Source organism: Physeter macrocephalus, chromosome 12 (assembly GCF_002837175.3).
Source record: "Physeter macrocephalus isolate SW-GA chromosome 12, ASM283717v5, whole genome shotgun sequence".
Taxonomy (NCBI): domain Eukaryota; kingdom Metazoa; phylum Chordata; class Mammalia; order Artiodactyla; family Physeteridae; genus Physeter; species Physeter macrocephalus.
Window position 1 is genome coordinate 40,269,248 of NC_041225.1, and position 25,478 is coordinate 40,294,725.

At 34.6% G+C, this 25,478-nt stretch overlaps 1 protein-coding gene across 8 annotated transcripts in view; it reads right to left on the minus strand.

Annotated features, from left to right (window-relative positions):
• Nucleotides 1-25,478, minus strand: part of PUM2 (pumilio RNA binding family member 2) — a 92,886-nt gene that overhangs the window by 33,892 nt on the left and 33,516 nt on the right. For all 8 annotated transcript variants that reach the window (XM_024119010.3, XM_024119009.3, XM_024119008.3 and 5 more), the window contains 7 exons: nucleotides 24,266-24,536; nucleotides 23,929-24,022; nucleotides 16,963-17,088; nucleotides 14,130-14,272; nucleotides 12,509-12,638; nucleotides 2,400-2,543; nucleotides 1,993-2,283 (listed from right to left, as the gene is read on the minus strand). In XM_024119010.3, coding sequence (XP_023974778.1) covers nucleotides 1,993-2,283; nucleotides 2,400-2,543; nucleotides 12,509-12,638; nucleotides 14,130-14,272; nucleotides 16,963-17,088; nucleotides 23,929-24,022; nucleotides 24,266-24,536 — 1,199 coding nt within the window. The remainder of the gene's footprint in view (nucleotides 1-1,992; nucleotides 2,284-2,399; nucleotides 2,544-12,508; nucleotides 12,639-14,129; nucleotides 14,273-16,962; nucleotides 17,089-23,928; nucleotides 24,023-24,265; nucleotides 24,537-25,478) is intronic.

Consider the following 25,478-nt stretch of genomic DNA (forward strand, 5'->3'; position numbering starts at 1 on the left):
TATTTAACACTACTAAGCATCGTAATTTCATCATATGGGTAAAAGAATGACTGTGTATATGTTACTGTGTGTGTACATGAGCACATAAACACATATTTTAGATTTCATATAGGTATGGAATTGCCATAATGTAAAAAGGTAATGGGTAGACTTCGAAGAGTACCTAAGTGCAGCATTTAAATGAACGCTCATGAAATGTCCAAGAGGAGGGAGATGACAGGTTATTTACTGGTATTTAGGGGTGGCAATTGTTAATGTCCTCTGAAGCAAGGTAAAACAGAGGTACCCCAAACTGGAAATCAGAATGGAGTAAGCAATGCTCATAAATAAGGGAGGAATGAAGATGATCAGTTTTTGGGAAAGAGGCATCTGCAGGGGACATCTGTAGAGAACAAAATGTTTATGGCTCACCAGTTCCTGAATGCAGGGGGAAGGCTCTTAACAACTAAGAGACAAATGGGAATTTGGGGTTCCTACAAATCTATACCAGACCATAAGTGACATTTTATTAGAAAAGGGAACATGAGATTTATCAAGTCTTTTCTCTATTTTTCCTGGATTACTTAGGGTCTACAATCTATAGAAACTAGTTATTTCCACAAAAAAAATTTTTTTAATAAAGTTATATGTTCTTTTGATTTTCTCCAGCAATCTAGGATTATTTGGGGAAAATGCTTGTCAATTGTGTTAGAAACAAAAAAATGAGTCTATGGGAGCACTTGGGCTAGAGATAAAAAGACTAAGCTCCAAAAGGAATGAAAAAAAAATCAAACAGGAAAGACTAAACAGTCTCTATATAGGTTCACTAGACTTTTCCTTGGAAGTTCCCATACCCATTTCTTTAGGTAATTTTGTATTAGGCAAATATATTTCCCTTTTGTATTTCATTGTAACAAAAAAGCATTCTGCACCTAAAAGTTTATAGCTGTTCTAGACCATCATATTTATAAATATGAATGTTCAAGAAGTTCAGAAGATACTGTCTTAGAAAATTGGCAAGCACAGTTTAGTAATGACTGGCATGTGTTAGTTTTGCCATTTTTCACACCAGAAAAGAATATAATTTAATGTGGTGGGAAAACAGATGAGAACCAGATTTTATTTTAAGACTCAAGGACACAAGAGGAATAAAAAAAACCTCTTGAAGTGTGAATAAATGGCCCTGCCCCTCATAAAGAAAAGGCTGTCAATTGTACCAAGAGAATGAGAGTAAGCTGTTTTTTCCCTGTTTCCTGAATACTCTGGAAACACCAGAGACTGATAATACAATGTGTGTCAACAGGGTGTCAGTGTGGGCCTCTTCTGATTTCGGCTCTTCCTCAGTTACAAAATCAGTTTGTGTGGGTAAATTATTTACTTTGTGAAGCTATTTAAAATTTGGACTTCTTAAGGATTATATATAAAACTAGGAGATGGGAAAAAAAGTCCTTTTAAATGAACTTTTAGTGATAAAGGCTAAGTTGTTTAATATAAAGATAGGCATATTTATATAAGGGGCTTCCGTTTAGAACATTACATCATATTTTATTTTTATATATTATACCAAATAAAGACCATTAACAACATTAGCATTTAATAAGAATAAATCATCTGATGAGCACACAAAGATTATTTTAAAACACCAGAAACTTAAGATGGCAAAAATATTTACTTCCTCGAACATTAATATTATAGAGCAAAGGGAAGAGCTAGTAATTAGCATAATATATATTATCCCAAACAAACCTTACTAAAACAAAAATTACAGTAATATAATTCTTAAAGCCAGGGGAAAATGTATTATATTTGAGTAAAGCATGGGCTGCTTGAAATGAGTTAAGCATTCCTAAGTGTTGCAGGAGGTGGTTTTTCAGCTACAAAACTAAACCAATAAACCAGTATCTTATTCCTGTCCTTTCTACACAAGCTATTACTGTTTATATTAATATTAAAACAAATACATATACCTCACGTCCACTTAGCAGAGTACACTCATCTTAAAAAGAAACTTACCTGATGAACCAAATCCACTGAGGGCTGAGCCTATAGCAGCACCCAAAGAGCTACTGCTTCCAAAGCCAAGAGATGTACTTCCAGGTTGGCCAGGTCCGTGAGAAAATAAAGAACTGCTCTGGGAGCTATTAGTCAAAGAAGTGCTCCCATAAAATGAATTAGACTGCAGATTAGTGCTTGGCTGCTGCGGCTGCTGCTGCTGCGGTGGTGGCTGAGTGCCAAGTGGCCGGAAGAGACCATTTGTGCTGCCTGTGAGACTATTTGCAGTTCCTCCAGCTGCTGCTGCTGCTGCTGTAAATTAAATTTCAGACACTTCTTAAAACTACCCAGAAAACCATTTTCTATTTTTGAAACATCTCAAACAGCACCAGAAAAATATTATCCCTGAAAATGTCAGTTACACTTACCAGCTTGTGCTGCTGCTGAACTAATTAAAACAGGCGTTGGAGCCATTAATCGAACTGGAGCTCCAAGGCCAGTTCTTGCTCCAGGGCCAACCACTAAGGCACCAGTCTGATCATAATAGGCAGTTGGAGTTAGTACTTGATAGCCTAGATAATATGAAAATAAATGTTTACCAATGAAAACATTTATTATAGAAAACATGTATTTATTTTCCCCCACATTTGTGTTTTTATCAACCAGAAAACACAGCTATTTATACTGTTAATATAAAACCGTCAGTCACCATATAAAAAGCAAACACAGCTGAGAAGGTATTACTAAATATATGAAAATGTAGTAAAGCACAAGTAAATATTTTTCCTAAATTTTAACAGAGATGCCTCTCGCTTATGGACAACAAAATGATAAGATATATTCCTTGATATTGAAACCATAGGTAATCAAGGGCTGATGCTTGAAAGTTATTACCATTTAGTCAGTTATCCCGAGAGGAGAATGGATAGAAAGACTAAGGGAAGTGAGGGAGAACACTGTACGATTTATTATGCAATTTTAGAAAATTTCTAAACCAAGCGCCTCATTACCAGCATTCCCTTAGATTTTCATTTGTAAGCTGCCCTTTAAAAATTAAATCATGAGGGGCTTCCCTGGTGGCGCAGCGGTTGCGCGTCCGCCTGCCGATGCAGGGGAACTGGGTTCGCGCCCCGGTCTGGGAGGATCCCACATGCCGCGGAGCGGCTGGGCCCGTGAGCCATGGCCGCTGAGCCTGCGCATCCGGAGCCTGTCCTCCGCAACGGGAAAGGCCGCAGCAGAGGGAGGCCCGCATACCACACACAAAAAAAAAAAAAAAAAAAAATTAAATCATGATATAAACAGATAACTCAAAATCATAAGGTTTAACAGTCAATTTGTAAAGGTTCTCAAGCTGGAGTCTGAATAAAAATCACATAGGCATTAGTTTTATTACAGCCTTGACCACAAGGCAGGTGACAATTTGCATTATTCAGAATGACAGGTGAGTGAAGTTTATCTCTTCACAGACCTTCTCAGTACGGTCTCCTCATCTGAACCAAAGAACAGAAAATGACTATTTCGAACAGTAAAGTGACTATTTTGCCAATTCTCTCAAGGATGGTGCACAGTAAGTACCACTCAAGATGCATGGGAGAGAAGTTAACTATATATATACAGTAGATACTTTAAGGCAATAAGGCTTATTCTCTCCCAGAACGCAGGTTGAGAAAGGCTGTCTTATACAGTAACAGAGACTCAGGCTCAAAAGTCTGAGGACCACTTGCAAAAATGCACTGGCAACCTTGGATACTTTTAAATTTAAACACTACTTTCCCCACTAAGACCAAAACTTTCACATGCAAAGGCTGTTTTAATTAAATACAGTAATTCTGCTTCGCAATTTCCATTTTACTAATACAATGGATATGAATTAGGAGGACCAGCCAAATGAAGCGAAGCATCGGGCAAAACCTAGGAGGGAATGTAGAGCTTTCAAGCTCTCTCCTCATGGAGTGAACATGATGAATTTGAGAAGATTATTAGATATTCAACTGTAACTGTCACATAGGATATGCAAGTCTAGAGTTCAGGAGGGCAGTTCAGGCTGGAATTATAAATATGGGAGTGGTCAACATAAGGATGGTATAAGCTAAAAAGGACAAAATAACCAAGAAAATAAAAGGGCAGGGCTTACGGCCTGAGGGTACTTTACATTAAGAGGTTGGAGAGAGCAAGAACAAGGGAAGAGACTGAGAGGAAATAGCCAGTAAAGAAGAAAGAAAATTCAAACAATTTGGTCTCTTGGAGGCCAAAGAAAAAAGAATTTGAATGAAGACTGAGTGATCAACAATGTCAAATGCTGCTAAAAGCCATTAAGAGTTGAGAACCTGACCAATGAACTTAGCAACATGGAAGTCATTCTGGTAAGGATAAAAGCCAAACTGTGGTGAATTCAGTACAGAACGGAAGAACCATAAACAAGTACAGAAATGCTTTTGAGGAGTTTTGCTGTAAAAAAAGGACCAGAGGGGAGCTACAGAAAGGGGGCTGAGAGTAATTTTTTTCTTAACCAGAAAATGTACTTGATTAGCAGAGCATGATACTTAGGTGTTTAAAAATTTTATTGTTATTGTAAAATAAAACACATAAAAAGTACAAAAAACAGTACATTATAATGACTAGAACACAAAAAAGTGTAACTACCATCCAAGCCAAGAAACAGAAAACTGTCCCGCATCCTCTCGAAAGTCCCTGCTCTACCAGTCTTCTCTTTCCCTTAGAGTTACACATTCTACTTCCCATAAATGTTTCTCTCTAAACAATCATTTGGTTTGAATTACTTAAAGAATTTTAGGTACGATTCATCCATGTGGTTATACATAGACCTTCTAGTTTCCATTTTCATTATTGTATAGCACCTCATTGAACAAACACCACAATGAATTTATCCATTCTACACTTACACGATTCCCAGTTTGGGGCCACTGCCGACAGTACTGCCATAAACATTTTTGTATATGTATGCTGGTGTGTTATGGGTACATATTTCTCTAATCTAAGGTATATACCTAGTAGTTGACACCCTGGGCCAAAGGGCATGTGTATTTTCAAACTTTGGCAAATAATGCCAAGCTGCCTTCAAAGTGGTTGTGCAAATTTACTCGCTTACCACCTTGGTATTAGAGTTCCCATTGCTCCATGACTTCAGTAATACTTGATAATGTCAGACTTAAAAATTGGCCAATCTGAAAGATAGGCAGAAGCATTCTGTTGTGGTTTTGATTTTCTTTCCCCATAAAGGAGGCTGAGCATCTTTTCATACGCTAATTAGACACTGGGATTTCCTCTGGGGAAACAGCTGTTCAAGTCTCTTTCACCCATTTTCCTATTGGTCTGCCTTTTCTTGTTGATATATAATCCTTTACGAATGCTGGATTCAGGTGTTTCACCGTTTTAATGTATTGCAAATATCTTCTTCCATTCTTAGTCTGACCTGTGATTCTCTTTATGGTGACTTTTGAAGTAATGGGTTCAAATTTATTATTTCCTTTATTTTCATAAAAAAATTTCCCTATATTATCTTCTAATAGCTTTAAAATTCCACTTTTCCACACTTAGGTCTAAAATCCAAATGGAGCTGAGTACTGAACACAGGATAAGGCAGCGGTTCAATTTGTTGCCCAAATCATCAATTTTCTTTATTTCATCTTATTTATAAAACAAGTCATTCATTCCTCCCTGCTTTTTGCTGCTTTCTTTGCTATTAATTAGGTGGCCATTTCTTTTGGGATCTCACTTTTGGGGTTTCTACTTTGTTCCACTGGTCTGTTTGCCCACTCAGTAATTCAACTGCAGCTTTAGAGTAAATCTTACTCTGTAAGTTAGAACACAGCAAGTCCTTCTACTTATTTTTGTTCTTTAAGAATGTTTTGGCTAATCTTGACTCTTTGCATTTTCATTAAATTTTAGTATCAGCTGTCAAAAAGAACCACAAAAAGAACCCATTGGGATTTTTGATTGGAAATACACTGAAACTACAGGTTAATATGGGGAGAACTGGCATGTTTAAAATATTGAGTTGCCCAATGGTTTGTTTATTTAGGTCTCCTTTAATGTCTAAACAAAGCTGCTTCCCATAGAAACTGGGCACATTTTTTGTTAGACTTATTCCTAGGTACTTCTGACTACTGTAAATAATAACCTTCAAATTTTTCATTTCAAAACATTATGGTGTTGGGATTCCCTTGCAGTCCAAGGGTTAGGACTCAGAGCTTTTACTGCCGTGGGCCTGGGCTCAATCCCTGGTTGGGGAGCTAAGACCCTGCAAGCAGCGCAGCATGTCAGAAAAAAAAAAAAAAAAGAAAAGGCTGTTGGTTAACAGAAAAAGATTTTTAACCTGATTTTTATATCCAAAAATCTTAACAAAAACACATTAATTCTAATACTTTATCTGCAGATTCAGTTAATACAATCATATTTTCTGCAAATGACAGTTGTGTTTTTCTATTTACAGAACTTTTTCATTTTACTAGAATTTCTCTCATGTTATATACTGGCTAGGCTCTTTAATATAATGTTGAAGAGAAGTATCATTAGCAGAAATCCTTGTCTTATTCCCAGTCTTAGATGGAACACTTTCAAGTATTTCCTATAAATAGGAAAGTCCTTGGGAAGTGGGGTGGGGTGTTTAATTCCCTCCCGACTCCCCAGCATATTAAAGACGTTATCTTCTGGTTCATAATTGTGAAAGAGTTTTTTTTTTTTAAAGTCAATATATAAATTTATTATGCTTTTCCTGCATCTTTTGAGAAGTTCTTATGATTATTATCTTTTAATGTGGCAAATTACACTGTGATTTACTAATGCTCATCTTGCATTCTTGGGATAAAACCAACTTGTTCATGATACATTATCCTGCTTTATATTGCTACATCTGGTTTGCTAATATTTGAGGATTTCTAAATCCATGTTCATAAGTCTGATGAGCCTACAATTTTCCTTTTCTGCACTGTTTGATGGGTTTTAATATCAAGATTATGCTAGTACCATAAAATGGCATGGGAAGAACACCCTCTTTTTCTGTTCTCTGGAATTTTAAAAATTGGAATTGTTGGAATTATTTCTTCCTTGAATGCCTGATATCATTCACCACTAAAGTTGTGTTGGCCTGGAATTTTCTTGGAATATTTTTGATTATTCAATTGCTTTAATGGTAATGAACTTTAGATTTTCTATATAACCTTGAGCGTGTTTGGTTACATTTTTCTAGTTATTTGTCCATTTTGTCTACAATTTCCAATTTCTTAACATGAGATTGGTTCCTAATGCCGTCTTATGATTATTTTATTTTTCTGATATTGGTTATTATGTCTTCTCTCTTTACCTTTGTTTTTGATGAACCTCTCAGAGGTTTATCAATCTTATTAGTCTTTTCAAAGACATAAATTTTGGGATAACCTGACTCTTTTAACTATATGTTTGTTGTCTATTTCATCCACATCAGTTTCTATCTTTATTATTTGGCTTCCTTCTACAATTCTTCTTTCTCTTCCTTTTATGGTTCCCAGATAGAAACTTATTTTCTAATGTATGCATTGAAGCCTATATACTCCTGCCATTTGTAGCAACATGGATGGACCTAGAGATTATCATACTAAGTGAAGTAAGCCACACAAAGACAACTATCATATGATACTGCTTATATGTGGAATCTAAAAAAAAAAAAAGATACAAATGAACTTATGCACAAAACAGAAACAGACCCACGGACATAGAAAACAAACTTATGGCTACCAAAAGGGAAGCGGGGGGGGGGAGGGGAATAGAGAAGTTTCAGATTAACATATACACACTACTATATATAAAATAGATAACCAACAAGGACCTACTGTATAGCACACGGAACTATACTCAATATTTTATAATAACCTATAAGGAAAAAGAACCTGAAAAATAATATATATATATAAATATAGCTGAATCACTCTGTTGTACACCTGAAACTAATAACATTGTAAATCAACTATACTTCAATTTTTTTTTAAAAAAAAGCCTACATACTCCTCTTCTATGTTTTGTTTTTAAGTGTAGTCCACAAGTCTAAATATGTAGCATTTTCATAATCATTCAGTTCACAGGTTTCTAATTTCTACTGTATTATCTTTTTGTTACTTATCTAAAAGAGACAAGAGATTAAAAAAGACATGATCCCCACACTCAAGAATTATACAGTTTGTAGCGAAGATAATGTACTGTATTCTTAATTTTAAGATGCCACTTATTTTCAGACATGACATTGATCAGATAACTTTCCTTAGGGAGAAATACATAACTCTTCCACTTTAATTTTAAGACACTTTACACCTCCAAACATGGTAAAATAATTAAACTAAGAAAACAAACCACAAATAGCTAAATGAAATGCAAGGCAGACAGAAGCAGTAAAGAAAGGAGCAAGTTATGTGCCATAAGAATGGCAAAAAGAATGATTATTATTATTTTTCTTTTTTTGGCTGTGCCACGCAGCCTATAGGATCTTAGTTCCCTGACCAGGGATCAAACCCACACTCCCTGCGCTGGGAGCACTGTGTCTTAACCACTGGACTGCCAGGGAAGTCCCAGGAAGAATAAGTATTAATGAACAAGCACTGGGAAAGATTGGGGAAGGCTTCATGGAAAGGATCATATTAAACGATGAGAAGGAAAGTTAATCACAAAGTATAAAGCAAGGCTTTAAAAAGGAAAATGTAAAAGTATATATCCCAATTTTGCTTAAAAGTTATAAAAGTGTATTCTAAACTATAAGTATTAGCTAGGGCTAAAGGCATAAAAGGATGTTTGTGGAACAGTATGTGGTCTAGTGTGTTAAAGCATAGGACCAGGACACTATTGATTAGGTTAAAAGGTATCAATAGTTTGGAGCTATATTAATGAAAATGTTACGAACCAGAATGGTATAAACTAACCTGTATTTTTGAAAGGTAACTTGAGAGGAGAATAAAAAGATGAAATAAACAGAAGAGATTGGAGGCAGATAGTTAGTGGGAGGATATAGGAGAAGCTGAACAAGAATAGCAAAGATGAAAAGAAGTGAACATGAGAGAATAAACAATAATTGGCAAGTCACTGAATGTAAAGCATAGAAGAAAACCAAGAGTTAAAGATGACTGAGAACGAAGCCAAAAATTTCTAGCTCAAGGGGATGGCGGGGTTAATAGTGAAATAGGGTAAACAATAAGATAAGCAAATTTGGGAGAGGTGAGTTCATTTTTGGACATTTTCAGTTTAAGGAGTGGCAGGAACATATTATTCATGGTAATATCTTGTACAAATGTAGAAATGTGTTAAGTGTTCAGAAAAAAATCCAAGATGCAGACGTAAACTCACTGGTTTACTGGTATAGGAATGACAGGTGAAAAGATGAAAGTAGTTAAGACTCTTCCACAGAAAAAATATAAAGTATCTCTATTTTTCCAATATTGAAACTAAGGTTCAAAGAGGAAAGTAACATGGCCAAGGTCACACAATTAAGTGGCAGAGCAATATGGCAGATCTGACTCCAAAGCATCTAGTCACTCAGCCAGAATGTCTTTTACATTTAAGTGATATACAGAGGAAAGGGAGACTGACAAAAAGCAATGAGAAAGATGGGAGAGCCAGGAGAGTAAAATATCACACAAATGTAGTGGAGAGGATTTACAGAAAGTTGGACATACAACAAAGTTGTGTAATACAACAAAGAATTGAGAAAAGTATGGATGGAGGAGAGGAAGTCATACTCTGGCACTGAGTTCCATTAGAGCTACTGAAAAGGAATCGTGGAGGCGAGGCTTAAAAGAAGTGTGGGGTAGAATGTAAATTCTGAAAGGTAGTATAAGAGGGGAGCACAAGAGAGATATAGGTTTTTAGAATGAAGAGGCAGACTAGCATCGTGGTTATGGAAAAGGAGGTGGCAGAGGGAGAAAGACTGAAAATACAAGACTAAAAAACAATGATGGCATATATAATCAAGCAGAAGGATTGAAAACCTATAATCAATACAGTACAAGGAACAGGGATTTGATGGATGAGAAGTGAAGGACAGAAGGTGGAAAAGCTAAGGACTGCATGAGATTTGAAGAAATAACAATTTTCTAAGCAAGCTTTTGAATTAGCTTTATATCTTTAAAACATATAAAGATATAACACATAAAACTTTATACTATGTATAAATGTATACACAGTATACATACAAAGTACATATAAATGTACTTTATAAATGTAACTATTTGAATAAGGGAGAATTATTTCATCATAGTCTTGGGCAGAATAAAGTACAGAAGGTTATTAGAGAAAAGTTTTACAGTGAGGGAATCATATGAACAGTCAATGAGTCACTTAGGCACACAAATATTATTTCTAGTAAAGCCCTTTTTGTAAAAATGATTTTTACATTTACACTTGTAAAGGGACTAAATGTTGTGGCTTAGAAGGTTAGGTAAAATAATGTTTTTTTTTCCTAAAAGTTTTACCTGCTTTTAATTTTCTCATCACTCCGAAGATAGTCAATTGTTTTTAGACAAATATCGTGTAAAAAGTGGTTTTCTTTTAGGAGTACCAAGATAGAGTTCACTGACGAACAAAACAAAACAAAAAAAGCAAGAAAGAGCTTTCTTATAGAATGGAAAGACGTGAACATAAAAATAAATTTTGAGAAGACCAAAGTTGATAAAATTAATAGCAAAATACCTTGATGTTTTTAGTAAATAAGAACATGAGCTGAATATGAGGAAGAGGAGCAAAGGCATTTACAAGAAATGGATAATAGGACCAGCACCAAAAGTCTAAAACAGTAAGCAATAAGTTAAAGGGAGAAGCAAATAAACACAGGTCAGAAGCATTCTCTTAAATCAAAATCCTACTTAGAATCTAGTAAGACAGGACTGTTGTACTTCATGACCCTTCTCCCTTTTCTATTTATAGCTAAAACCCAAGAGGAACCCAGAATGGTCTTAGCAGTGGCTTTCATAAACTCCCAGCTCAGTTCTTTATAGCCCTGTTCCATGTTTCTCCACGTGCCTACAACTTCTGCTTCACAGTCCATTTCACTAAGGGCTGCTTTTGCCAGGGTCTCTAATCTACAGCAGCTCTGGGACAGCAGCTTCCATGAAGCAAGTATACAGCTGGGGTAAAAAAGGAAAATAATGAGAATGCCCCCATTCTATTATCATTTGTACTCCAGGGACAGCAATATTAACATCCTTTTTTTTCATTCAGTAGGCTAAACAAGATGATAAACTCAGACCTTAGAATTTCAGAGAGAACAGAATGAATGTAATTGATACAGAAATCCTCAAAATAATATACAGAAATATTTAGCAGCATGTAAAAAAAAACCCTCAATCATGTAAGTCAGGATCGTTTCCAATGCATTAAACACATCTCCTAAATGATCTGAATAGAAAATTTATCTACAGTACAATTAATGAAAACTGGAACACGTATTTCATTAATCAGTATAGCTGACTCTTAAACAATGCAGGGGTTGGGGCACCAACCCTCTGTGCAACTGAAAATCTGCCAGTAACTTTACAGTTAACCCTCCATATCCACTATTTTGCACCTGCAGGATTGAACCAACCACAGATTGTGTAGTACTATAGTACATATTTATTGAAAAAGATCCACATATAAGTGGACCCACGCAGTTCAAACCCATGGTTGTTCAAGGGTTAGCTGTAATCTACAGCTGAAGGAGTAACTACTCATATACTAAAAGTGAAAAAATGGCATGCTTGAAAGTGAGTCTTTAGGAATGAAGAGAAATGAAGGAATAGAATGGGAAGTGATGCATTATCTATGGACATTCAAATGTAGCCTTTAAAAACATAACAAGTGCTAATAGATGACTAATAAGAACCTGCTGTATAAAAATAAAATAAAATTCAAAAGAACCAAACATAACAAGTGCTGCTTCATTAGCTTAAGAAAAATACCTTCCTTCCATCTTCCACCATTATTAAAGTACTAATTTTGTATTTAGTTTCACAAATTTACTTCACAAAAAATGTATTTTGTTGCCTTTTCTAAAAGTTGTACTGTGGCAACGGGCAGAAAACTTTAGCAAATACTGATGCCATTAGGTTATAAAAACCAACAGGTTAAAATACTATAAATGTGCTAAACAAGACTGAGCAATGTTCTAAGTGGAAAATGTTAGCTGTATGCTTTTCAACATTAACTAATTAAATGACTAACTATCCTTGTAAGGCAGAAATGGCAAATAGGTTTTGTCTGACATGCCACCTAATGGTTTTATTTCTTAAAGCACCGCATTAAGAATTCTGGGCTACACTCCACTGGAAAGATGCTATGATTTACGCTATAAACAGACTTAAGAAGAAAAGGTTTTTGAGAATTCTAACACATATTTGCCATCCCTGTCATTAAGTCTCAAAAACAATACTGATTTCAACTATTGGCACCTGAGTTGTAAATAATGCATTGCAGGGTAGGCAAGATTTAAAGACATTTCTTGGTTTTTCTCACTCCTCAGTGTGAGAATCTACATTTAACATTTTAAATCTATTCAAATTTCCACAATTAACCAACTATATACCTGGCATGCCGGTAGCAAGACCCTGACCAAAAGCCAAAGTTGGATTAGCTGCTGCGAGTGATTCAGCTTGCTGCCCTTGCTGGCCCTGATTGGGAGTAAGAGGGCGCTGACCTGCTCCAGCACGAAGAACCTACAAAGGACAAACAATTTCCTTAAAAACGAAATTATAAAATAACAAATAAATTTATCTCAGACAACTCTGTATATATCACAGATAGCCTTTGGATATTCTTTGAACATATTTACATTCAATGAAATGTCAGTTTACCATAAAAAAATACAAATAACGTAACACCAAAAACATAATCTATTAAGCAACATGGTAGAGGGTCTTCAGGAACAATTATTTCTAGTATTTGTGCTCTTTAATCTACCAAAGTAGTATTAAAATGAGAGAGAGATATTTGGGCGGTGAGAGGGGAATGGCAAAATCTTAGATGAAGACAAAAGTTTAAATTTTATTATTTTCTAAGACTGAAAACTATAAATTAAGTATGATTATTCAAGTAGTCTGGTACGAGATTGTGGTGCAGAGTGAAAACTTCAAATTGAACCAAGTTTTCATAATTCAGAAGCTTTAATTAAAGTGAGTAAAAAGCTGCTTTTTACTGTAAAACCTTAAGGGTTAAAAAAGGAACACAAGATTTCATCAAAAAATGTGAAAACTCTTAAGGCTGGTCAAACTTTACTGCTTCGTAATACACAGTTGTTGTAGTGAATATACACAAGCATGATACACATTAATTTCACAAAGGTAAATACTTAAACAATTCAGGACAAGGGGGATTCATCTTAAGCCTATCCGTGTAAGTAAGCATCACGCACAGGTATATGTAATGTTTAGGCAATGTGATATTTTTGTCTGCCCAAAGAAGACACAGATTTAAAAAGAGTTTATTAAATGGTGCTGTGGTATAATCTACAAGGACCGAGCTAAAGGATAGCTTTAACAGAACATCAATACAGTTTAAAAGAAAATTCAACTGCCAAGTAACAAACACTATACTTGTCATTAAGTTGCTTCTTTGGTATAAATATGATAAATTTGACAACCAGAATTCTGGAATTTTTATCAGATTTTTTCTTTTACATTTATTTATAAAAATAGTTCCAGAAAAGTGGCTGAAATTAAAAAAAAAAATCTTAAAAATAAACATTTTCTGTTTTAAGAAATTAAATCTAACCTTTAGTGAAAATATTTCATCTTTCCTCGCTTAAAAACAAAGTACCCAGTAATCTCCTTTTTCTGGTCAGAAATATATTAATATTTAAAATAGTAATTTAAATATCCAGAAGAAAATGAAATGACAATTACTTTGATAGAAACATTATGAGCACACTTTAAGAGGTGATGAAAAGAAAACTAAAAATTGCTAGAGACTTCAAGACAGTTTCAATAATAGAAATGTTGAAGTGGAATACAACCAAATCTTTAAGTTCATATATATGACTACTGGAGAAAAAAAAAACCACATAATCAATATTTGTATACCAACTATATGATAAGTACTGTGCTACATATTGGGGAAAATAAAAAGAAAAAAACACAGATCTTGAATGCAGGGAGCTCATGAAATTTCCAAGACTCTTCAGGTAGTATTTAATGAAGGCAGGCCTATACCTGTTGCTGTCCAGGCTGAGCTTGTGATGCTGCTTGCTGATTTGCTGTGTTGTTTGCCGCAGCTGCAGCCTGCTGCTGAAATAAATTGGCTGGATACACCCCCCACGGAACACCATAATACTGAGGTGGAACCACTGCCGGACCTAAACCCCACATCCCACCCCCCCAAAAAAAATAAAAAAAGTCACTACATTTTATAGATAAATAAGGTCAGTTACCATTAGATCATAAAAAAGGGACAGTGCATAAGACTTAGAGCAGATGTCCTTACAATCCTCTACCCACATACAACTGTCTTCCCCTTTCTATTTTTCCCAATTTTACTAGAGAGAAAGTCTCACTGAGGTATGGATTATTAAAAAAGAAAATATTCAAAGGTGACAGCAGTCATCTTAATGAAAAGATGTGAACTAAACTCAAGAAGACCAATGAATTGACAGGACACTGAACCATCTATTCAACACCTATTGAATGCTAGTTTATGCGTCTGATACTGGCGAACAGGAACATTAAACACCATAAAACTAAGATTTCCTATACTCAATTCAGCATTTTCTTTAAAAAGGAATTTTAAAAATCGAAAACAAAACATTTTTGGCTTTTAATTTGTAATCTATAACATAAAACTAGGGAACACATTGGTACTAAGCTTGCTACAATTGTATTTTAACTGTAAACTGTGAATTTTAAAATACTCTTCGTATCTGAAACAAAATTAGTTATGATTCTCACAAAACAACTGAAAACCACATAAAAACAAATGAAATATCAGTGTCTTTACGGCTAGGAAGACGGAACTAGTAAGTTAAGACAAGAAAGAATTATGAAATATAATCATGGACATAGACATAAAAAAGCAAACCAGGGAAAATAGAATGAATTCTTGCTCTATTCTACTTTATTAAAGATAAAATTTGATTTCTGGACAGTAAATAGTATCACACAATAAGCCCTGCCGTTAAACTAATGATTACGATGTCATGCTTCCTGACTGATACATGTCCCTAAATTCCACTGATATGATTTTAGTATATCTAATGTGTATACTTTAGAAAGTCAAACTCTTGGTTTCACTTTGTTTTGGAAGAAAATAAAGCCCAGTGTAACTGACTGAAATCACTAAAATGAAAAGCTTTAAACAGTTTAAAGGTAAAATATATTTCTAAAGATAGTTTAAGCACAATCTACAATGAAGGCTCTTAAAATATAGAAAAGGATTTAAGAAAGGATACACTGTAAAAACAAAACAAAAGAATCAGACATCCATCTAGAACTTCTCTGTCCAAAAGTAGCCAGAAGTCATCTGTGGCTAAACAATTAAAAGCTGGAGAGTCTGAATTAAGATGTGCTGTAAGTATGTAATACACACAGGATTTTGAAGACTTAGTATTAAAAATAAATAAAATAAAGTATCTATTAATAATTTTTAAAATACTGATTACATGATATACTGGGCTAAATCAAACATACTGAAATTAATTTCATCTGTGGTTTACTTTTATAATGTGGTTACTAGAAAAATCTAAGTTACATCATCTGGCTCACGTTCTATTTCTACTGAACAGTGCTGATCTTAGAAAGCCTAAGTAAGTTCAGAATGCCAGGAATCCTTATCTCAAAACTAATGACCTCTTAAAGTTGCTTCTTTCAGTTCCATACATTAATGATTCTATGTATGTATGATATACTAGCACTTTACATACTAACAACCAGTTAAACAGTACCAGGAAAGCTGCTCAATCTTTATGGAATCACATGCAGATCTATACCAAAAACTACTGAATGTGACAGGTTAGTTTCAGTCTGCTAAGATATCAAACAAGAATTTAAAATTAACATTTTTTTCACGTCTTAAAGTCTTGAGTATAAAAAAAAACACCTATGAAAAGACTAACTGTTCTGCAGTCACAATAATAAATAACTACCAGAAGCAGATTTAAAATTAATTGATCAGTGTTAATTCAGTGAACTTATCAGTGAAAGCTTAAAGTTATGAAAAGTTAGCCAAACAGCAGACTCAACCCAAGGAACACACTTCTATGGTTGACATCTCCCTCTTCCGCCTTGGTAACCAACATAAATCATGTTTAAGACAAATTCATTCCTGTCTCTGTAACTAACTCAACATAAAACAACCTTCCCCCAAAACCCTATAGAAGATCAGCAAATCACTCTGCTCAGTAAGACTGTGCCTAACCGGTACACAACTCTCCCTTGGTTTAAAAAAAATTTTTTTTCCAGCTTTACTGCCATACAACTGACATGTGACATTGTGTACTTTTGGTTTTTACTTCAGATTTTGAGTGGTGGTTATCAGGCTTTGACAGTTAATAAGTTCTTTCCACCTCAATCCCACCTTTTTGTCCCTCAGCTTGCCTGCACATTTTAACATTACTAATTTAACCTTCCTTTTTAGATACTCATTCTCTTAAGATCACTGAACCTCTTTACCTTGTACTATCCCTGACCTGGGTATTTATAGCAGCTACCCCCAGTTTATTTTCTGAGAAGTAACTTTATTTGCACTGTCTCTGTGGGTAAGGGGATCAGTCACACAAGAATGAAGATTTGTGGCTGCTAACGTAAGATTTGAGACTATAAAACTAAAATGTAAAACAACTATGTACAGGAGGAAATGAGTTATCAGACTTAGGTTTTCTCCTGTAGCATTACAGTCAAAAAATAAATTAACTCTCTGGAAACTTCAGTTCATTCTGGATAAATGTTTCAGTTTTTCCTAGAAACTTCAAATTGCCCAAATAGATAAAAATAAAGCTTATCCCCAAATTAAAACTAAATCCATAACAAGCAACAAGTATGAACAGTAAGTTACCTGCTAATGTTGCTGCTGCAGCCAATCCTGCTGCAGTATACGGATCAGTCCCTGGAGGAGCAGCACTAATAATATATGGATTTGGCACAAATGCAGCTGGAGCAAGGCCTGCTGAGAATACACCAGCTGTATTTTAAAGGGGGAGAAATAATAAATAAAAAAATATGTATGATTTTCTTCATCAGGTTAAAAAAAACATTTCTTCTGAAATTAGGGTTGGTGGGGGAGGAGAGGGTGTATAATGATTCTAATTCTTATTAACTAAGTGACCTTGGACATGTAATACAACCTGACTCTGGGGTTCTTTTTTTTATGAAACTGGTTTATCACCAGTGATTTTTGTTAGAATTAAATATATATGACTGTATAGTACTAGCATGTACACACAATAAATGTTTAGAGCTAGAATTGCTATTGTTCAATAGTGGTTTTTCATTCAATCTTTATTAAGCCATGCTGTGAGCTAGGGATTCAACACTGAGAGAGACAGATATGATCTGCCCTCACAAATCACTCCATCTAGTGAGAAAAACAAACAAGTAAGTTGGCAATTAGAATATAGTGTAAGTGCTATATGAGCACAGAAAGTAGGGGTATCCAAGAAGCTTTTGGTAGGATGGAGTGGGGTTGTAGTATATAAAACTGGAGTTATAATCAGAATGAAGACTCATGAAGAGTTTCCAGGGTCATGCTAAGTAGTTTGGACTTTATCCTGAAAGTAAAACAATGAAGAGTTTTAAGCAGGAGCGTAAACCCACTTCTGAGTCTAATATATGCCAACATAGATTTGGTTAAGGCTAAGATAGATTTTAAAATATTCATTTGCAGTACTTATTATAGAAAGAAGAAAACTGCTGGTATTGAGCAGGAATCAGTATGTAGACCTTTTATCATAAGGTACTAAAAAATTACTTTGAAAATGTACCACGAGAGTTTCCTCTTCTGGAAACTAACTGTGACAAGTACAAGGTAGGGAAATAATTAAAAAGAATGTGTTTAAAGTTAAAGGAGCTCAAAAAGGTTCAAGTTAAAAGATGATATTGGGGAGATATGGGCATAAAGCAGGTGGACATAAAACGATTTTTTAAAAAGTATTCAAAAGGTACATTTATCTTAAAATCCAGGTCTTAAAATCAAGATTCAGAAACCTAATTCTAACTATATTACAGTGGCTTTCACATTTTTTGACTGCGACCCACAATGTAAAATATATTTCCCTAGTGTCCATATACACACACATGCCACAAACAAAAATCTCAAAAAAATATTTATCCTTATGAGGTTCCAATGCACTCTATTTTCTATTTAATTTTTCTCTTCATTGATTTCTAAATTACTTAATTTTAAGAAATATTGGCCACAAGCTCCAATACTGATTTCATGCCCAGGCATAGTAGCATGGCCATTTGAAAAATCTGCTTTTAATAAAAGAAATAAGAATCAAATAGAGGGTTCAACAAAATCCTTGCACTATTTAAAAAATCATTTGCTCAAAGTTGCATTCTTAGCTATGCCCTAGGTTGACGGTTTCAAGATTTCCTTCTGGTTCCTCTACCGTGATTATCTTTATGACAAAAATAAAGATGTACTGATCTCCATGTTCTACTCCTATAACTACAAATTGAAAAGTCAGGGTCTAATTTTATATTCTATATTTTTATGATTAAAAAAGATTGCTTTTAGGGGCTTCCCTGGTGGCGCAGTGGTTGAGAATCCGCCTGCCGATGCAGGGGACACAGGTTCGGGCCCCGGTCCGGGAAGATCCCACATGCCGCGGAGCGGCTGGGCCCGTGAGCCATGGCCGCTGGAGCCTGTGCTCCGCAACGGGAGAGGCCACAACAGTGAGAGGCCCGCGTACCACAAAAAAAAAAAAAAAAAGATTGCTTTTAAAAAATGAAATACTATTGAAGTATATAACGTGGAAAGCTAAAGTCCTCATGTAACCTTTACGGACAGGTGGTTTATAGCTTTCTAAAACTTTTTTTTTTTCTATTTTAGACATGATTTTAACATAGCTCTCTCCATATTTATATCACAAAGCAGATAAAAAGCCGGAAGGTTTCAAATATTTGAAAAACAAGGAATTAGTGTGACCTAACGGATATATAGTGAACCTTCTGCCAAAAAAATGAAGAAAACTTATTTTAAGCTCACATGATTCACTTAGAAATATTTGCAACACATTAGACATCAAACCATATGCTTGTTTGTGTACATATAAATATGTATATGTTTGCATGTATATACACGTTTTTGAATCTGTGTTTACATATGCACATATGTATAAATGTATACCCTTCTAAATTTTTATATTTATATACACAAACATTCATACATTTCATATTACAGGGTATAACGGTACTTTAATATGCTTTTTTCACTTGCCAATTAACCACAGGTCCCTTTCTATGTCAACAGATACCTAATTCATTTTGGGGGGGGGAGGTGGGGGTGCTGCGTGGTTTGTCGATCTTAGTTCCCCAACCAGGGATGGAACCCTAGCCCTTGGCAGTGAAAGCACAAGTCCTAACCACTAGACCTAGTTCATTTTTTTTATAGCTTCATAGTTTTGTATCCCACTACACAGAAGGAACATGATTTAACCAGTCTACTACAGATATATATTTAGATGATTTCACAAGTTTTTGCTATAAATAATGCTGCTATTATTCTTTAAGTATAATACAGTATTCATCATATCCTCATGAAAATTCACGTAAATGGACAAATATATATAAATTCTTGATCCACATTTCCAGATTACCCTCCAGGAAAGTTGTACCAATTTACCTTACTACCATAAGTATATGAGAATACCACTTACACTCCCACTGAAATAGGATATTATCAAACTTTTTTAAAGTTGTCAACATCAGAAGTAAAATAAAGCATTAAAATTTTTTGGTTTTAATCTATAGTTTTTTGGCTATCAAAGAGAAAAAACATATCAAATCTTTTATACCTTTATTTTTTCTCATTAAAATTTTTAATCCATCAGGAATATGACCCAATTATCTCCAACTTATTCTCCAAAGATATTCTTTTATAATTAGTTTGCAATGTCAAGGTTAAAATTACCCTACCACTGCACCCCAAAAACACACACACACACCCATTTCAGAGTGTTCTTGTTTACTGATCGACTTGTATATTTCTAGGCCAGTGCCACACCGTTTTAATCACTGTGGATAATAACTGTTTTGAAATATGGTTGAGTACGTCCACCTCTCATTTTAGTGTTCTGTTAATTTTCCGGTTTCACTTTTCTGAGATAAACATCAAAAGCAAACTTTCAAGTTCAAAAAAAAAAAACAAAAAACCCTGTTGGGATTCCAATCAATATATTAAATTCACAACTTAATTTAAGGAGAACTGACCTCTTTACAGTAATGAGTTTCCCCCAAAGGGCATGTGTTCCCATTTATTTAAGCCTTCAGAAAAAGTTTACAGTTTTCTTTACATACACCTTGCACTGATTTAGTTACTCCTTACTCCACCCCACATCTTGATTATTATGTGCTATATTTCAGTGTTTTTAAGTTTTATCTTGTGGTTCATTTCCTCCTAGGTGATAGCTAGTTAATTATGCAACCCACCTATGTCTTTTTTTTTTAAACAAGGTTCTGAAATGGTCTGTTTTCACATCATTTTGTTGTTTCAAGACCTTTATCTCTTGGTGACTTGATGACTTAAGCCCTTTATCTCTTAATATTCTAAATAAACATTGTAAAGTTCTTTTCAGAACTTTAAAGTTCTCTTATTTCTACATCTTCAGTGTAAATTCCACTATGTTATATGACTGCCTTCTGACTGCTCTTTCTTGTTTGCATTGTAATTTCTGTTTTAGATACTATCTTAAATGAGAGATTCTCTTACACTTACTCATCCCAATTGCCAACTACACACCATAAGGTGAAGTCTCCAAACCAAGTCTTTATTAGTGACTTGGGGGTCTAACCCTCCAACCCCAATCCTGGCACTGCAGGCCTTCTGCTTATTTATCCCTCTTGCAGCCCGCTACAGGCCTCATAGATTTATTTCCAGTTTACTCCTATGGGTCACTTCTCAATTTCCTATCCTACAGAAATTCCTCAGCCATCAAAAGATTTCAAAAGCCCACGTTTTTCTTTTCTCTCTCTCTCCCCCTTTTGAGTGTGGCTGTATATTTTAAAACATAAAATGTATTGTATCTATACCTCTTTCTGGTCCAGTCCATGGGCCAAGTTCTAGCCTGCCACCTATTTTTGTATGAATTAGCTAAGAATAATTTAAACATTCTAAAATGGTTGAAAATAATAACTTGTAACAAATGAAAATTATACAAAATTCATATAACAGTGCCCATAGTAAAGTTTTATAGAACACAGTTGTACTCATTTATGTATTGTCTATGACTGTTTTGTGCTATAACAGCAGGGTTGAGTAGTTGTAACTGAAACCATATGGCTTGCAAAATTTAAATATTTACTATCTGGGACTTTATAGAAAAAGTTTGTCAACCCCATTCTAGAATATGCACTGTCTGTTATGGTAGATATTACCATATATAGGCTACTGAGCATTTAAAATGTGACTAGTCTAAACTGAGATCTGCTCAAAGTGGGAAAATGTATACCTGATTTCAAAGACTTTATATGAAGAAGAGAATTAAAAATTTCTTATTAGTAAGTGTTATACTGATTATACTTGAAATATTTTGGGTATAATGGATTAAATAAAACATTCAAACTAATTTCACCTACTTTTTACTTTTTAAAATGTAGCCACTAAATAATTTTAAATTCTATGTGGCACACATTGTATTTCTCTTGGGACAGTGCTGTTCTAAATGAACTATCAGCCAGTTAAGAGATGACTGAGCAAACCTGGATAAAAGGACTATGATCAACACTCTCTCTCTTTCTATTTAACTATGGAACAAAGATGAAAAGATGGGATCAATTTTGCTAAGTTATGCTTTCTCAGAAATTTCCATTTTATTCAGGTTTTCAAATTTATTTGCTTAGTTTCCCAGATGGCTTCACAAAGTTGTTCTAAGTTGTGCCAAATCTTTAAAGATCATGTAAGACCGAATGTAAATACTCCAAGGCATTAAAAAAAGGAACATTTCTAAATTATTTTTATGAAGCAAGTATACTGATATCAAAACCTAACAAAAAATGCAAAAATGCACACACACAAACTTAAAAGACTAACTTCATTATATGTTGATTAAAAAAAAATCCTAATAAAACATTAGCAAATTAAAAGAGCTCATTATTATATACAATTCTTCCAAATTCTAAGAACACAGGAATGATTCAATTATTAGAAAATATCAATCATAAAATTAATAAATACTAATCAAGAGCTTTCATAGATACCGGTTTAAAGATACAATGAAAGACAGGAAGGCATTTACAATGATAGCAAAAGATAAAATACCAAAGAACAAACTTATTGAGAAATATGCAAACTTACATGAAAAAACTTTAAAGCAATCATAAACAACACAGAAGCAGACTTGAACAAAATTAAAGATACACTATGTCCTGGGTAAGAATACTTAATGTCATAAAGATGTTGATCTTCCTAAGTTAAGCTTTTAACCTGATCCGGAAGTAAATAAAAGGATTCTAAAGTTCATATGAAAAAGCAAATAAGAACCAAAGATTTAAAACTCCCAAAAGGAAGAGCAATAATGGGTATCCTAGCCTGCCACATATAAATCATACCACAAAGTGTCAAGAAATAAAAAGTGTTGTACTGGCCCACGAGTAGACAGGAGTCAGTACGTTTCTAACAACGAGTAAGAAGTACTTAAGGACAGGGATACAGAAGGCTGAAGAAAACTGGAAAAAACAGGCCCAGAGTGCATGCTGCTATTAGAAGTCATCTAGAACTGTGTGGTCATCTTTGATTAAAACCAAAAATAAAATTTTGGACCTGGAAAGACTTCTTGGATTGACATAGAACAATACACAGTTAAGGGAGCAGAACCAACTTAGTATATCCCACCCCCTGCCCCCAAACATACCGATGTTGAGAGTGTTCACAACTTTTCCAACCAGGAAATAAATCAACGTCAGCCAAAATCAGGTGTAAAAACAGTTCCACAAACATGATAAAATAACATAAATCTATACCCACATTTACCAATGTCATATACCTGGTTTTGGTATTGTACTATAATTATGTAAGATGTAGTCATTTAGGGAAAACTGGGTGGGGAATCTCTTTGTACTCTCCTTGCGACCTCATGTGAATCAGTAATTATTTCAAAATAACAACAACAAAAAACCCAAGACACAAAAACACATACTAATGCCTGAACTCTACCAGTTAACACATATGTAATTAAGGTCAAAGACTAAATAGCTTAATGAATTAAGGAAGAAAATATTCAAAGAAATTTTCTTGGGATTCCTATTTCCAACCCCTTTTAAAAATAAGCATTCTGACTTGATATGAACACCCATAACTACACTTGAATTTCCAAGTGTTTGATGCTCTCGACCTCACACTGAGAAAAAAACTTATGTGCTCGGACTTCCCAGGTGGTCCAGTGGTTGGGACTTTGCCTTCCAGTGCCGGGGGTGTGGGTTCAATCCCTGGTCGGGGAGCTAAGATCCCACATGCTTCATGGCCACAAAAAACCCCAAAACATAAAACAGAAGCAATATTGTAACTAATTCAGTAAAGACTTTAAAAATGGTCCACATAAAAAAAAATCTTTAAAAACAAACTTAGGTGCTGACAGTTTTTATCAAGTTATAGATTTTTATTTCACCAAGGATACAAATAAAAGCCAAACTGTTCTTCCCTAATCTTTACGCTTGCCATGTAATCTACTACTGTTTTATCTCAATGAGATGTTTCAAAAGTAATGAAATAACACCATTCAGTAAATACGAAAGGAACATTCTAAACACTTTAACACAAGATTTTCTAACAGTGTAATCAAAATGGTAACTTATAAAGCCTCACCTATATGTGGCTGCTGAGCTGTGGCTAATGCATATTGCTGCTGTTGAGCTGCAGTTAACTGCTGAACTGTCAGTGCATTAGTCCTCTGAAAGAGCTATTCAGAAAAATATTTAATACAAAGATTAGTCTCAGAGAATTTCATTTTTGTTTAGAAAGCTAAGAATAGAATATTATAAATACATATTTGCATCACTTTCTCAACTACAAGGACATTTTATTCAATAAAACACTAAATGTTCAAGAATACCCCTATTATTTATGTCACTGTTTCACAGCACTTCAGGCTATACTAGTACATAGTTAAGAGGAACTTCTTTAAAGGAGTGGCATGCTTTACCTGCTGCTGGGAGTTGTAGTCGAAAAGGCCTACAGTAGCTCCTGAAGAGTCCATTGGTACCTGATTACCAGGATAGTCAAACTGTAAGGAATCCAGACCAACTTGTTCCATGGCATCTAGATTCTGAGTTTCAGGATTTGAAAATTCTTCAACAAGTGGTTTATTAGCTGTAGGATTAGGAAGAGGCCCCAATCCTTCTGGGGGATTAGTATTGGGGCCCAGGCGCTCAACTACTTCAGTTGGAGAGGCTTGACGACTTCCAGGAGTACGACTATGTAAACAAAACAGAAATGAGTAAAAGTAACAAGTATGTCAAAAGGTGAAATGAGAAAGTAGGAAAATCATGAAAAAAAAACAAATGGTTGTAAAACACAGAGGGCAAATTAGGCAACCTAGGTCACTAACCATTCTACTTTATCACATTTTTTTCTGTTTAATCTAGCTTCCTCTTAAGAGCTGACATGGTTTCATTTTTAAAATATCATTAGTGACCACTGTCCCCGATTTGAATAGCATAAAGATGTAACTCAATTTTACAGATAAGGAAATTTGCCAATACCACAATTTAAGCTTAGACTACCCAAAACTTTTGTCTCAAATCAGACAAAATGAATGGTAGGTATGAACAGCAGACTATCAAGTGACAATATGGGAAGGCTCAAAACCAAAACCCACCTACCATACTCCCATCCTGTCCACGAGCACATAATTTCCCTAACATCTTGCTTAATATTTCAGAAAAAAAAAAACTGGCCATAAAGAATCATATGGCCTTTATGACTTAAGGGTGTAAAATATACAATATGACAGAAAAGGGCAGTGAACCAAGACAAAAGCTGACTCCTGATTCTATCTTTAAGTATTATTTTGAGCAAATCATTTCATCTTCCAGGCCTCAGTTTCCTTACTGAGACTGAAGAGGTGACCTTGTGGTTCCAAATAACAAGAACAAAAAGACTATTTGTGAAAACCTTCTATGAGCTCTCCAAAAACCATCTTTATCATACCAAATTGTTTCAGTTTAAATCATGAGAATAGAAATGTATAACATATTAATCAAAAATTAAGTATGCACATCAATGAAAAATATAATCCTACACACACAAAAAGCAACTTTCCCCACTGACTAGCCTTCTTAATTTTCTGAAGAAATTTATTAACACTGGACTAAATTTTAAGCACCGACTCTTCTCTTTTTATCAACATCCTTCAC